This window comes from Solanum verrucosum, unplaced genomic scaffold (assembly GCF_900185275.1).
Source record: "Solanum verrucosum unplaced genomic scaffold, falcon-dt-bn FXZP01000283.1, whole genome shotgun sequence".
Lineage (NCBI taxonomy): Eukaryota > Viridiplantae > Streptophyta > Magnoliopsida > Solanales > Solanaceae > Solanum > Solanum verrucosum.
This window is the reverse complement of record NW_026020415.1, coordinates 370,007-386,457: the sequence shown is the minus strand read 5'-3', so window position 1 is coordinate 386,457 and position 16,451 is coordinate 370,007. Positions and strand designations below refer to the sequence as shown.

Below are 16,451 nucleotides of genomic sequence, written 5' to 3'. Positions count from 1 at the left end.
CCCAAGTATTATATATACCAATTCACTAAACTATTTTTGTGTGACAAAATAAATGCATTCAATTTTGAATAAATACCACAAGTCATTCAATAATTTTGGAGAAACTACATAATTAGATATAATATATTACTATATACACTATTATTATCTATACTTTCAAAATATTACGTATCTTACCCATAATTAAGAGTTTTCCTATCATGTATTGAGAAATATACACCTAGATCTGATAATTACGTATCTGAACGCATCAAAAGCTAGTAAGACTCACAATATTGCAAAGTAGAGTGTATCTAAGTAATTAACTCCAAAACTAGTGGGATTTATGTATGTTTTTATATAATTTTTTAATAAAAGAATCATTTAACTTTGCAGGAAGAAAAAGTATCTTGCAACATGCATGGCTACAATTTGCATACTCTGGAGTCAGGCCCAATGCTGCTTGTAGAATCCAATCACCAAAAGCCCATTATTTCACTGCTATCCTATATATATCTCGTGGGTCTAGACGCCTTTCTTGGCCCATTATATAGAGGAAATTGTTGGGTCGGGCTCTATTTGGGCTCTAGACGCTATTGGTATATTCATAAGCAAAATATCCGGATATACGTATATAAATCGTAGCTTTCGTAGCAAACGAAACTATAACTATGGATCACAATTATCGTAATTATAGCTATAAAGTCTTTCTATTATGTTTGTTATTTCTGAAATTTTCTATAATTAAAACTAATACATTAAAATATTTTTAGAAAAAGTACATTACTAAATTATTAATGTCATTTAAGCACATGTTTTACTTTATGGTTGGAGCAATAAAACTAAAAATCTGTTATTTTTAATCATCATTAATGTAATGACGATCATACTTGACATTTATGATGCCTTTGCTAAAGCATGAGGCTTCACATTAAAATTCCTTACGTTTGCCAATTTAACTTTTAACACATTGAACGATGAGTGTTCATATTTTCAAACTGGCCACTTGTGACAAAATTTGGCTTTTATGTTTAACACCAAATATCTTATCTTGAATTATCTTTTTTAATATAATCAGAGATAAGCAACTCAATATTACATACTAAAATGATGCTCCCACTAAATTGTACTAACTTTTACTACAAGTATATAAGAAAATCAAGAATATCAGGAAAAAGAATGACATACTCTACAAAAATCAAGAATACCATATCAAATGACCCATCTTAGACTTCTTTTTCTAATAATTACTTCCTCCGTCCATTTTTATTTATTCCTTAGGTTAAAAATAACTATCCATGATTGCTTATTCATCTTCGAAAATCAAGAAATAATTTATTTTTATTTTAAGGCATTAGATTCATTATATCCATATAATAAAATTTTCATTTTATTCATTGCTTCTTAAAAGTTAAAACACGTCCCAAGTCAAATACCAAACAAGTAAAGACGGACAAAGGGAACAAAAACTAAATATTTCCTACGAACATTTAGAACTAACAAAAACTAAATATTTCCTACGAACATTTAGAACTAACAAAAACTAAATATTTCCTACGAACATTTAGAACTAACTGAAGTAAATATAATATCCCCACTTTTAAAAAAAAACAAACATTTTTTCGTGTGTGAAAAATTTCAATTGATAAAATCTTCATTTATCCTTTTTAGCACTCTGAATATCCATTTGTAAACCCAATTTTCTGGCTTGAAGATGAAATTGAGCCGCCGCCGCCAACAATTTGACGGACTGTTTTTGCCGGAGAATATCCAGAATTTTCCTGACCGTCGATCCTCTCAAATGCTCTGCTGTTTCCACCATTGACATCATCGAATTTTTCAGCCCATCAATTATATTTTCCAAATCCGTCGCCTCTCCGTCCACCACCGTTCCCCCTCTTTTCATCAGCTCAAATATCGGCGGCGCCGCCACTCTTTCCTGTACCTTCGCCATCCCTTTTTCAATTACCTATTTCAAATTTAGATGAAACATTCAGATTCACTCAACTATCAACTTTTTTTTTCAGAAACCCATTCAATTTTAGTTTTTAATTCAAAAATCACTTAACTATGAATTTTTTTCTCAGAAAGTTATTCATCTATTAGTTCTTTGCTCAAAAATGTCACTCAATTTTAATTTTTAACTCAAAAGTCACTCAACTCAACTACGAGTATTTTACTTACAAAGTCATTCAATCATGAGTGTTTTTCTTAAAAAGCCATTCAACCTATTCAATTAATTTTTTTAAAATTAAAATTTACTTACATCAAATTTTTATTTCTAAGCAAAAAAATAAATAAGTATACATTTAAACTGCCAATTATACCATGCTTAAAAAATTATCTAACATCGCCAGAATACTATGATTAAATTTTTTCCAAACTGTAACAATGTTCCGATAAACACAGATTAAACATAGTGTTGAAAAAAAAATCATAAAACATATCAAATTTAAAGGTTCTTAAAATAATAAATCCTAATTATAAAATTTGGGGGAAAAGGTAAAATAGAAGGATCACAATTATATTTTTAGCGGATCGAATTAAATAATTGAGTCATCTTTTTACAATTTTAGTTAGAAATAATTTTTTTATTCAAGTAAATTCTAATTTTAAAAAAATTAATTGAATAAGTTGAGTGACTTTATAAGTAAAACACTCATAGTTGAATAACTTTGTAAGTAAAAAATTTATAATTGAGTGACTTTTGAGTTAAAAATCAAAGTTGAGTGACTTTCTGATAAAATAATTCATAGTTGAGTGACTTTCTGAGAAAAAAGTTCATAGTTGAGTGACTTTTGAGTTAAAAATCAAAGTTAAGTGGCTTTTTGAGAAAAGAATTCATAGTTGAGTGACTATCTGAGATATTATCTCGATGAAACATCGCAATTTGATTTTTAGATTTAAAAAAATTTCCATTTATTTGATATTTATACTGAAGCTCAAACAAATTCAAATTCACTCAGAGAAAAAAAAAACCCACATTAAGGAATAAACGCTTGCAACATATACTATTGTTCCTTCGGTTCTATTTTATGTAGCATCGTTTGACTGGACAGAAGAAAGAGTATAACTAAAAATTTGTTCAAAATAACTACATTACCTTTTCTTCTCTTTTAGTCTCTGCTTTTAACCTCTTCAACTTTTCCCCTTGCTCTGTTGTCAATTCTGAACCTATTGAGTAATTAATAGTTGGAAAAAGTGTAGAAGGCTTAAAACCAGCTATCCAAAGAAATGTTTTTTCTAAAGAAGTGTACCATGGTGGAGAAACTAGAAGAAATACATCTCTATTTGTTGAATTGAATTGTTCTCTATAGTAATCTTGGTAATGATCCAAAACTTGTGTCACCAATTCACTGCTTTTATTTTCTTCTTCATCTTCACCATATGAGGATGAAATTGCATTTAATTTTTCAAGAAAATTTTGGAGTTGAATAAGCCAATTTTCATAGTAAGGATTAATTTTGGAGGGGGTTTGTGAAGTTGAAGTTGATGCCATGTTTGAACTTTTGGTAGTGGCCTTGACAAATGTGAAGGAACATGTATTTTGGCTCTATACTATATATAGTAGCACTTGTTTAATATATAATACTTGTATGCATTTTTTAAATTGGTCGGTTTAGTTTGTATGTATTTTTTAATTTTGTCTTAGTTGTTAAGACTTTTGTAGTCAAAAAGTTCAAGTGCATGTGTTTGATGATGTTTAATTTTTTATTTTTTTGGTGCATGCTCATATTTTTTTTCCTGAAGGTTCCCTCAAAGGGATTCAATAAACGAAACTTGATCTTCGCATTGCAAAACTAGAAGTGAGAGCACATTCTTATTCTCTAACTTATCAAAATAAAAGGAAAGAAAAAGGAGGAGAGTTGCTCCTCGTCACATAAGCTACAAAAAAATTCTAAAATTCATAGAACTAGAAGCAAACAATCAAAATTTAGCAAGGATTGAATAATTTTTAAAAAAATCTTTTAATTTTTTTATTTTCTATCTAATTAAATTAAAACAAACAAAAAGTAAAATAGAAATAACAATAAAGAATCTCCTTAAAAAAAGTGTTAAGTCAAGGTAGTGTAGTAGTAGAAGAAGACAAATAAGGAATTAATTCGAATATTGAATTTACGTCATTCAAATCTTCTCTCCACATTTATAATTTCAGATGGAAATTAATAGTTAAGTCTTTTATTAAAGTCGGTTCACTTTACTACTGCCGCCTTAAGTTTTTGTTGGACTTGTTTTAGGTTTTGTTTGGATATAATTTGAAATTAAGATCATATAAAATTAAATCAAAATTGATAAAATGAATTTTTTTAAAATGTTGTTATTGTTTATTTATAATGAGTTATTCATTTACTGTTTTGGATAATGGTTTAGATTTTTTTTATCGAGTTATCAATTTTATAATTGATCTTTTTTAATGAATTAATCGATAATTTGATAGGAAGTTAAAAAAAATTTACAGCTATATCTTTCGGTATATAAAGTTTTGGCTTATTTAGTTTCATACATTTACTTATCATTGTCTCAGACTTCTAGTTATTTTATAAGGGATCAGTAGGGAAGGACCTAAAATTTTCATTAAGAGGATTCAAAATATGAAAAAGTAAACATACGAAGAAGTTGAAGGGAATTCAACATCTATTATATAAACATATAAATGATTTTAATCATATATAAATAATATAATTTTCTACTGCAGGAGTTCGAATAACCCTCGGTCCATACTAGCTCCGCCCCTTGAGTGTCAATATCTTCTTATGAGCAAAATGCAATCAGCCAATAAAAGAATATTGCCTATAGATTTAATATTATTTAGTGTGTGTAAATGGTAGTATGATTTTTCGTATACGTTTTGGGCTGTTAAAAACGAGCCAATTGGATTTGTAATGGCCCATCTTTTATTGGGTTGTTGGCAGAAGGAATTGCCCAATTTACGCCTAATTTTTACATAAGCTAATCCATCTAAGATTGGCCCAATAAGACTATTCATCTTGTTGGTGACAATTGGTCCACACCACACTCCATTATAGTCATATCAACAAGATTATTTTTTTTAAAAAAAAAGAAATCACGTTTTGCAATATTTTTATCTTCTATTATAAAATTTAAAAGGGATAATTGTACAGAATGACAAACTTATAATCTAAAATAAATGGAGTAGCTATTGTTTGATTTAATTGCGCCTCGTAGCAAACGTTTGCCAGTCGCCTCTCTCCCTTCAAATTCTCGCTCGCTCCCTCTGTGCTTGCCTCTCTCGCTTTATACAATAGAATTGTATAAATTGTGTTTCTGTTTGTATAAAGCGAGAGAAAATTGTATATACACATGCAAATACATATATATTCGTCCTATACACTTATAATTATACAATAAAAATATTCCCTTGCCCAGTTCTCTTTTGCCTTTCTCTCTTTCTCGTTTTATACAAACATAGATTATACAATATAATGTAAATTTTATGTTTGTATAATGTATAATTTATGTTTGTATAAAGCGAAAGAAAATTGTATATACACATGCAAATACATATATATTCGTCTTATACACTTATAATTATATAATACAAATATTCCCCTGCCCAGTTCTCTTTTGCCTTTCTCTCTTTCTCGTTTTATACAAACACATATTATACAAATATAATGTATAATTTATGTTTGTATAAAGCGAAAGAGAGAGCGATTTTTGATATACAAACAAACGAGAGGCTAACAACAATTTATACAAATGGCCTGCCAGCGAAATTATACAAATCTGAAGAGGAGCCAACGAATTATACAATTGTTTCTTTTGTATATATGTATAGCGAAATAGACATAGCTTTCAATTGTATATGTATAGTGAATTATACATATATATGTTTGATATGGAGCGCAATTATACAAACTTTGCTATAGCATACAAATATAATTTTTTTGTTTAAAACCCCCAAACTTTTAATTTTCGCTCCGCCTCTATATTGGTCCACACTCCATTGTAGTCATATCAACAAAATTTTCTTTTTGTTTTTAATAGGAAACACGTTTTGCAATATTTTTATCTTCAATTCTAAAATTTAAAATCCCAAACTTCTAATTTTTGTTCCGCCTCTATATTGTTCCACACTCCATTGTAGTCATATCAACAAATTTTTCTTTTTGTTTTTAAAAGGAAACATGTTTTGCAATATTTTTTATTTTATATCCTAAAATTTAGAACCCCCAAACTCCTAATTCTCACCCCACCTCTGTGTTGTTGGAGGTGCATGGCCAGAGTAAGATATTCAAACGTTGTTAAAAGTAATTTTTTTAATGTATATATAGTAAAATGTGAGTTTTCTTGATTTCTTCATAGGTTTATCTTTTTATATTTTAAATCTCTTGATGAAAATTTTATCTCCGCTAGGGTGAGGTGTCAACCAAATTGTGAGTATTGAAGGTTTTCTTTTCAAAAGAACAACATGATTTCATGATATGGTTTGGTGAAAAAGTCCAAAATTATTTATCATGTCAAAGGTACTTTCAAAATGTTCCTTTACATGAAAGCACTAATCATAAATATTGCTGTTTTTTGGCTCCGTAAATTCTTACTTCGATAAACAATTTTTTTACTTACCCCAAAAAATTGAACGTTCATATTTAAAAAAACAAGCACTTTTTTTTTTCCCCTTCACAAAGCATGTTTCTCTAATATGAGTTATTGAAAAAAAAAAAAAAAATAGAACTCAAAATGACCATTTATCTGAAAAATTTTAGTAGCTTACTAGGTTAGTTAGTTAATTACCTGAACTTTTATCTTATTGAGGATTCAATTTTCACCTTGCTCGACCAATTATTTTTTTTAAAAAACGTATCTCAAATGATATTGTGCATACAGTATGAAAGACTAATGATTTGTTTGATCAATTTTTTAAAAGTGTTTAAATTTATATTGAGATTAGAGTTAACATCAAGATGGTTGGCCACTCATTCATTGATTCAAAAGGTGTGGAACACCCTTATTTTTTGATGTATTTGTGGGGTCAAAAGAATACGCATTATAACGTCTCTATTGTGATTTAGAATGAACATTGCTTAATCATGATGAAATATAAAAGGGAAAAAGGACAAATATACCTCCGAACTATTATAAATGATATGCAAATACCCTCCGTCATACTTTTGGGATATTAATGCCCCTGCCGTACAAGATATAGTATTCTTCCTCTTTTTTTTTTTTTCTTTTTTTTTTTTTGAAGAAAATGTTCCAAATTTTATAAATTGAGGGTCCTTCCTTTTCACATGATAATATCCACAGTGTAGCCATAAGGACTTTGCGAGTATTGTTTAAGGTAAGAATTTCAAAAGATAAGTATTACTTTATGTAATTTATATGAACCTCTTTTCTCCTAGTGAATTTTATGAGATTATTTCTCTTGATATTTTTTGTTCTTTTATATATAATGAATTGCACACATTTGTGGATAAAGGCCAATTAATTGAACTATTTTTATCTCTTTTGATATATATTTCTCTTTTGTTATTTGATTTATCATCTTTCGAAATTTATTTTATTAGATTTCGCATAACACTAGTTTATTTCGATCCTATTACTCATAATTATTTGACATTAATATTTTGTGTACAAAATGGACCTCAATAGTTTCTTTAATTTTCCATCCAAGATTAATGTCCCAACAAGTAAAGATGTAGAAAAGGGTAACAAATCAAATCAAAATCCAAGAATTGATATGATGAGAATTCGCACACTGTTTTAGAAGAGTGAGAGGCTTGATGTCACACTCATGAATGAATTATATAACAAAAAAAGGGTTTAAGACATGGTTAGTTACATCATTTTAATACCAATAAAAAAAAGTAATTAAAAAAGGGAAAATTATATAAAATAGCAAATTATTAATTCAAATTAAATTTTATAACCACAGTTTCATTTAATTGTAATTCGTACCAAACACTTGTCATTCGCCTCTCTCCAGGGAATCTTGCTCGCCACTCTCCCTGATCACGCTCGCTTTATACAAACACAAATGTATAAATTGCGTTTGTGTTTGTATAAAGTGAGAGAAAACTGTATATACAAATATAAATACATATATTATCGTCTTATATACTTATAATTATACAAATACAGCTTCCCTTACCCATTTTGTTTTGCCTTTCTCTCTTTCTCGCTTTATACAAACACAAATTATACAAATTACAATGTATAATTTATGTTGTATAAAGTGAGAAAGAGAGAGATTTGATATACAAATATTTATTTCGATTTAATTGTATACAAATTCAAATTTTATGTAGATATACAAACACAATCATTGATACATATACATAGTAGTTATATATATACAATTATCTAACCGATATACATATACAATCGCTGTGCTTTTACACAAACAAATGCCTGCGATTTATACAAATCTGATGCTCCATAGCAAACATAAAATTTGCTATGGAGCGCAATTATGCAAACTATTACTATAACATATTAATATGATTTTTATGTTTGCTAAACCTAAAATTTACTTTTAAAAAAGTTGCCAATTTTAGGAATATTGTTTATGAGACTTTGCCCCTGATGGACTAAATTATTAAAGCATATACAATGTTAAAGGAAGCCGACAATCATGTGTTGTGGTAAGACTGATTCATCCTTAGTCAAAGATTTCAAAATTAAGCGCACCATAGATATAAATTAAATTTTGATTAGGAACGTCAACTTTAAATAAACCCCTCAAACAAACGAACACCAGATGAAAATTTGCCCTCATAAAAAAAACATTTGATCTTGTACCAAACATACTCTACGAAAATAGTACATAGTTAAAAATAATTATAGCATAATAAAAAAGTATATTAAAATAATACTAAATGTGATTTATTAAATTCTCTAATACATCCTATCAAACTACTTCAAAAAGGCACAGTGGCTAAAACAGAACAAAGGACACCCCCGTTACTTCAATGATGAGGCAAAGTGCAAATGGGAATCTAATATTTGTTTTGTAGCAAAAAAGGTACAGAGACAAAGGCAAATATTGGTTCAATTCAAAACCTACCCCAACTTTAAATTTTGACCATATGTAAAATTATTAAAGTATAATATATAAAGTATATTTTCCATAGTGTTGTTTGATTCTATAGGAGGACAAATTTAATTTCTACACGTAAATGATATTCTATATACTTATTCGTATTTAATATTTATATCATCAAATTAAGCATTTTAACTTTCACAATAAAATAATAATTTGAGGATATATTGAATGATAAAATGTGTGAGAAATGACACATATTTTGCTAATTAAGTTTGATTAATATATGAATACTTACTATAATGTTTAAAGGTAATTACTAATTTAGTGGTACAAAAAATTGAAGGTTTTTGTTACGAAACAAATCTTGAGCCTAATTTAATTTAAAAAATTAATTTCATAAAATGAGAATTGTCCAAATAATATTAAAGAGATTACACAATTTTTAAAGAATTGATATGAGACTCTTCACATATTAAACTGAATATCTGATGTGTAGATAATTTAGTATGAGGACCCAAGATTAAATATGAGAATTTTCATGAGTCCTGCACTAAGACTATAGGTGTGTTTGGTAGGAAGGAAAATATTTTTTCATGAAAAAATAAGTATTTCTAACTTATTGAAGCAATTTAACTTTCCCAATAAAATAATAATTTGAGGATAGATTGAATGATAAAATGTGTGTGAATGACACATATTTTCCTAATAAAATTTGATTAATATATAAATACTTACTATAATGTTTAAAGGTAATTACTAATTTAGTGGTATAAAAAAATTGAAGGTTTTTATTACAAAACAAATCTTGAGCCTAATTTAATTTAAAAAATTAATTCATGAAGTAAGAATTATTCAAATCCATATTAAAGAGACGACACAATTTTTAAAGAATTGATATGAGACTCTTTATGTATTAAACTGAACATCTGATGTGTAGATAATTTAGTATGGGGACCCGATTAAATATGAGAATTTTCATGAGTCCTGCACTAAGACCATGGGTGTGTTTGGTAGGAAGGAAAACATTTTCCATGGAAAAATAAGTAGATTTCTAACATATTTTTTCATGTTTAGTTGGTGACTAGAAAATATTTTTTAATGTTTGGTTGGTGAATGAAAAATATTTTTCGAAAAATATCTTTTATTTTTGATTTGAGACTAAAATATACTCCTTAGGAAAATAATTTCTGATCCAAAAATCAACCCCGATAATTGATCTAGGACCGACCCCGACTCGCAAACTAGGACAAGACTCCGATGACCGTTCTAAAATCCGATCCTGAGATTTGACCTAGGACTTGACCCAAGATTTTTTAAATTGACGGGGTGACGCGGGGGTAGGGGTGGGGGTGACGTAAAAAATGATTTTTTTAAAAAAAATTGAAATATTTCCAAAAAAAAATCTTAATTTTTTTATGGAAATGGCCTGGGTGGTGGTGGTGGGGTGGGATAGGAGTAGGGGGTGGCGTAAAAATGATTTATTTTTTTAAATTTGAAGTATTTTCCAAAAACAATTTTTTTTTCTTTAAAAAAAACAAAATTTGATAGGGATGGCGAGGGGGAGGGGGGTTGAAGGGGTTGAGGTGGCGTAATAAATTAAAAAAATTACATTTGAAATATTTCCTAAAAATATATATTTTTTAAATTGACGGGGGGGGGGAGGATGGTAGGGGTTGGGTGAGGTAAAAAAAATTCTTAAAATTTGAAATATTTTTTGAAAAATAATTATAATTTTTTTGAATTTTTTTGTTTGGGGGGAGGGGGGGATTGGTTTGGGGTAGGGATAAACATGTATTTGAAATTTAAAAAATAAGAAAACTTAATTTTTTTTATTGATTTTTGAATGAGGAGGGTCAGGTACGAGGTATGGGAAGGATAAGAAAAAAAGTTAAACGATGAAGTAGAGTTTTGAAAATTGTTTTCCTTAATTTTGGAAGGGAGGTCATTTTCATTAAATTTGATGAAAATTAGTTGATTTGAAAAAACAATTTCCAAATATTTAAGCCAATCAAACATAAGAAAATTGGACAGAAAATGTTTTCCTCCATACTAAACACACCCTATATTAAGAAATGAATCATAAGCCTAATTCAAATTAAAAAAATCAAAAAACTAACTCAAAACGTGAAAATTATCCAAATTATAATTTTAAAAAATCAGACATTTCTTAAAGGGTCAATCAATATAAAACTCTTAGCAATTTTATTTGAAGTACACAATTGTAGAAAGTATCTGCTGTAATATAAATGTTCAAACAAAAGTATAGTCATCACCGTTCGTTCGTTCGACGATTTTCTACGAATTCTCCTTTCGATTTACTGTATTTTGACATTGGCGTCACTTCTTTATAACAAAATCCCTTTAAAAAGCATACCCTACGTAGGGGAGTGCGTTAGTCGATTTGATTTTATGTAATTTTTTTATTTTTAAATATGTTACATCAACAATCATTTTTTTATTGATTTTCAATTTATCAATTGCTTTTGTCCTTAACGATTCGATTTTCCGTTTAATCAATAAGAAAATGCTCATAAAAAATATATGACTTCTCCAACAATTTGGGATGACATGACAACAATGTAAATTTACATAATGATAGTAATAACTAACATGAAAAAACTATAACTCAAATAAAAGAACAAAAACAATGTTGGAACTACTGTTATTGATATTTCACCAGAACCTTCCATTGAAGATAAGGAAAATACAGACACCTTGGAGAAACACCAGCCTAGCATACCAGAGCCCAACAATTTCTCTTATTTGGATAAAGTATCATGAAAGTTGGGCTTGGGCCTTTCCTTTTTAGTTACATATCTGCATATTTTATCCATTATAAATAACGATTATATTTTTTGTCCTTTTGTAAAGTTTGTTACAAGTTTGTTAGGGAAGAGGAATAGAATTGTATAAATAAAGATACACTGTACATATTATGATTACTCAGAAATGGAAAGCAAGCTTTCTGCTCAAATTCTCTTCTTCTTCTTTTAAGTTTTTCATGGTATTAGAGCAGGTTTTACTTTGAGCAGAATTTGCCTTCCTTCTTCTTTTCTTTCAGTCACCTTTGTCTTTCTTCTTCTTCTTCATCTTTTTTCTTCCTTCTCTCTATTTCAAATATGTCACCAGATCAGATTACTGATGAGAATAGCAGTGAGCATTCAACTCCTGTCACTGTGATTAATACACGACCTGTTGGTGTAGGTAATCCTGCTATCTCTCCTTCTCTTGATCCTGTCATCCATACTATTTAAACCCTTCTGATAATCCTGGGGTTAATCTGATCAACATTACGTTTGATGGATCCAATTATGGTAATTGGAGGAGAGGAGTTCTTATCTCTCTTTCAGCCAAGAACAAACTGGGTTTTATTAATGGTTCATGTCTCATTCCCTCACATGATTCCCCTTTACTTATACAATGGCAAAGGTGCAATGATATGGTGATTGCTTGGCTGCTTAACTCTCTTAGCAGGGACATCAATGAGAGTGTGATTTATTCACAAACTACTGTAGAACTTTGGGATGAACTTGAAGCTAGGTATGGCCAAACAGATGGTACCAAACTCTTCCAGCTGCAAAGAGAAATCAACAACATCAGCCAAAGGGCAAGTGATATAGCAGGGTATTTTACCAAAATCAAAAGGATATGGGATCAGATGAGGGTGCTCAACACTTTTATGAATTGTAGTTGTGAATGCAAATGTAGGGCTAAAGTTCACAACATTAGGATGAGTGAAGATAAAAAATTAATTCAATTTCTTATGGGTCTGAATGAAGGATATTCTACTGTGAGAGCTAACATTTTGATGATGAAACCACTCCCCACTACTGCATAAACATATTCCATAATTCTGCATTAGGAAAGTCAAAGAGAGGTACACTCTAATTCTGCTTCTATTACAGAATCTTCTGCTTTTCTAAACACATGTGGACAAAGATGGGCACCACAGAGGTTTTCAGGGACACAAAAATCAGGAAACCCACATGTCTATGGAGAGAACAAGGATGATCAATATTGTAGGTACTGCAAGAAAACTGGGCATCTCATGGTAGATTGTCACAGGCTGATTGGATACCCTGCACATTACAAGATTAATAAGCAAAAGAAGAAGGGTCCACAACAGGCAAATGTAGCAAATGCTTCCATGACAACTCAAACTCGGGTGAATGAAATTTCAGCAGATACTCTTTCTACTCTCGTTGCAGGTCAAGGATTCTTTAGAGAACAGTGTAACCAATTGATTCATATGTTTCAAACTATGCATGAAAGTTCTAAGACTTCTAATTCTGGGACAATTCTAAGGCTAATCCATTTGGTATTCATCATGCTTTTTAGTTCTTAGCTCTTTTCTTTCCAAAGTTACTAATTCACCCTGGATACTTGACAGTGGTGCAACCCAACATTTGACCTATAGAAAATCTCTTTTACACAATCTCACAACTCTTCCTTTTCCTATTTATGTCAATTTGGCCAACTCTCAACAGGTGAAAACATTTTCTATGGGAAGTCTGGTTTTAAATTAAAAATTAGTGCTCCATGATGTTCTTTATGTGCCAGATTTTGCGCATAATCTTCTCTAAATAAATCTCCTTGTTAAACAAATTGATCTTGATCTTTTGTTCACTAAGAATGGTTGTATTTTACAGGAACCTTCAATGAGGAAGGGGCCAATTTTTGGTGATGCTGTTGGAGAACTCTGATAGCATCCAAGGAAGCTCTACTCCATTGAAGGACAAGGATGACGCTTTAGAAACTCCAAGGAGGCCCATAACAAGATCTCAAACCAAGGAGTTCAATGATAAGCTCAATGGGCTTCAATCGCTGATCCAAAGGTTTCTTATTGGGGAAGAAGAGCTCAAGCCCAAGGGAGAGGAATTGTCCAAATGCTACAATTATTTGGTGGCCCAAATTCAAGCCCAAGATGAGGAATTTTAAGGTCCAATTTCGTGCAAAAAAGGTCAAGAAGAGTCCAAGAATCAGCCACAACAAGAGTTGCTTTCTGCCCAAGTTTTGAGAGAAGACTAGTCAAACTTTCCAAGATTGTCAAGATTCTTTTCCTAGTTGGGATTTACCTTATTTATTTATTTATATATAGGTTATTAATATTTTCCTTAGTCTATTTATGGTCTCCTAAGTACCATTTAATGCTTTCCTAGAAGTACTAAATTTGTTCCTAGTTAGGTTACTTTATTTCCTTTCTAGAGTAGGATTCCTTGTAATTGTTTTTTTTTAGGGTTTGGCTTCTTGGACGTTTTTCCCTTCTCCTATATATAGGAGTCCTTTTCATTCATTAAAGACAATTTAGATTGATATTAAGAATATTTGAGAGAGTTCTTTGAACCTTTGTGACTTGTTCTTTGAGAATTTATCTTTAAACCTTTACTAGTTTCATAGTTTAAGGTATAAAGTAACTTCTTCTTGTGATATCTTTGGTTTCTTTTTGGTATTCTTTAGAAGGTGATTAGTTTCTACATACTAATTATTGTCTTTAGTTACTCATAAAGCGGTCAAGATCCGAATCTATCGTTTTGATTCGTTTTCTCAAGTAAAGGCGTTAGATTTCTTCCATAAATCTATACGTTGTTACTTGGATCTTTTCAAGGCCTTAGAACATCTAATCTTTGGAAATTCGTGGATCTTTCCTTCGAATTTCCCATATCTTTATTTAGTTTTTTTTGTTTCTTTTCTTTGTGCTTCCGCATTCTAATATTTAATTCTCTATTTGTGATCTCCCTTAACCTTGTTGTTATCAAACTCTATGTGCTGAAGGATGATATTTCTACTGTGGAATCCAGTCCAACCACATCTTTTGTTCCTGTTTCTAGTTTTGTCAAAAATAAAGTTGAGTCTAGTTCTTTAGGACCTGTTTCTTCTTTTTTGAGTCTAGTTGTCAAAGGGCAGTATGCTCAGTTCTCTTAAGTCCTGTTTGTGATACAGATTCAAGCATGAATAAAACTGCTCTTGTTTCTACTATGACTGATCTAAGCAAGTTATGACATTGTCGACTTGGGCATTTACCTTGTACTGCTATGAGGAAAATAAAATTATTGCCTATCACATGTAAAAGTATTACTGATTTTCCTTGTGAAATTTGTCCTTTTGCAAGACAATCCAGATCCCCGTTCCCTACAAGCTCTATTACCACAAAACAATGTTTTGAATTGATCCATATAGACACATGAGACCCTATAAAGGAGAAAGATATTTTTTAACAGTGTTGGATGATTTCTCTAGACACACTTGGACATTTCTTCTTTCTACCAAATCCAATGCTTTTTCTATCCTCAAAGCCTTTCTAACTCTTGTTGAAAGACAATTTCGTTTGAAGGTTAAGGTGATCAGGTCTGACAATGCATATGAGCTAGGATCGGGGGAAATTCAACAAGATTTTTTCTATTCTCAAGGTATCATTCATCAAAAGTGTTGTGTAGAAACTCCACAACAAAATGGTGTCGTGTAGAGGAAACATAAGCACTTGTTGGAGACTTGTAGGGCTCTTCTTTTTCAATCTAATGCTCCTAAGAAGCTTTGGGGGGAAGGGGTGCTTACTGCTACATATCTTATTAATAGATTTCCTTCATCTGTGCTTAATCAGAAAACACCACATCAAGTTCTATTTGGTCAATTCCAGATTATTCTCACTTAAAACCTTTTAGGTGTTTATGTTTCACTTCTATCCTTACTAGACATAGGAAAAAATTGAGTCCTAGAGCTTTTCCAGAGGTTTTCCTTGGGTATCCTTTTGGACAAAAAAAGATATAATGTTCTTAACCTCCAATCTGGTACAGTACATGTTTCTAGAAATGTCAAGTTTGTTGAAGCTATCTTCCCTTTTTCCCATCACACTCCCATGTATAAACTCTTCCCTGGTAGTTTTTCTCACTGTGATAATTCTGATTTTCCTCCTACTTCCCCTATTTTCTCTGAATCTTCCTCTCCAGTTTATCCTTCTGCTTCCTCTCTTCCTGTTGCAGATTCATCACCTCAATCTCCTACACCTTTCAGTCCATCTACTATGTTTTTCCCTTCTTCAAGCACTAGTCCTTCTACTTCTGATGCACCTATACCTTTTCCACAGGATGAAGTATTGCCACCAGCAGCAGAAGTGTCTCCACGCAGGTCACAAAGACAACATGTGAAACCTAGGTATTTGTCAGATTATATTTGTGCACAAGCTTTCTCTGTGATCTCGCTTAATCCTCCTATTCATCCCTTTTATCAGTCGTTTTTTTCTGCTCCAACTCCTTCTAATCAAACAACTATCAGTTCCATTTGTCAAATTACTGAACCTACTTCTTATCGACAAGCATTGATGAATCCTGGTTGGAAACCTGCAATGAAGTCAGAATTACAAGCCTTGAACTCCAATCACACTTGGGACCTGGTCAAATTGCTTGCAAATAAGAAACCTTTAGCTTGTAAGTAGGTGTATAAAGTCAAATTAAAATTAGATGGGAGTTTA

The 16,451-nt window shown here is 30.6% G+C and overlaps 2 protein-coding genes across 2 annotated transcripts in view; both read right to left on the bottom strand.

Moving 5' to 3' along the window:
- Positions 1 to 3,388, bottom strand: part of LOC125840824 (ergosterol biosynthetic protein 28) — a 233,934-nt gene extending 230,546 nt beyond the window's left edge. The window contains exon 1 of the mRNA XM_049519799.1: positions 3,384 to 3,388. The gene's annotated coding sequence lies outside the window, so the exon portion shown is untranslated. The remainder of the gene's footprint in view (positions 1 to 3,383) is intronic.
- Positions 1,616 to 3,478, bottom strand: LOC125840823 (protein RESPONSE TO ABA AND SALT 1). The gene is made up of 2 exons (XM_049519797.1): positions 3,083 to 3,478; positions 1,616 to 1,948 (listed from the first exon to the last, which is right to left on the bottom strand). The coding sequence occupies exons 1-2, from the start codon at positions 3,476 to 3,478 to the stop codon at positions 1,634 to 1,636; spliced, it is 711 nt and encodes a 236-aa protein (XP_049375754.1). The 3' UTR covers positions 1,616 to 1,633.
- Positions 3,479 to 16,451: the final 12,973 nt, after the last annotated feature.

Excerpts from the sequence above, each read along its gene's own strand:
- LOC125840823 (XM_049519797.1), bottom strand. The coding sequence starts at position 3,478 with ATGGCATCAACTTCAACTTCACAAACCCCCTCCAAAATTAATCCTTAC. Across the intron at positions 1,949-3,082 it reads AGACTAAAAGAGAAGAAAAG|GTAATTGAAAAAGGGATGGC; the intron begins GTAATGTAGTTA and ends AATTTGAAATAG.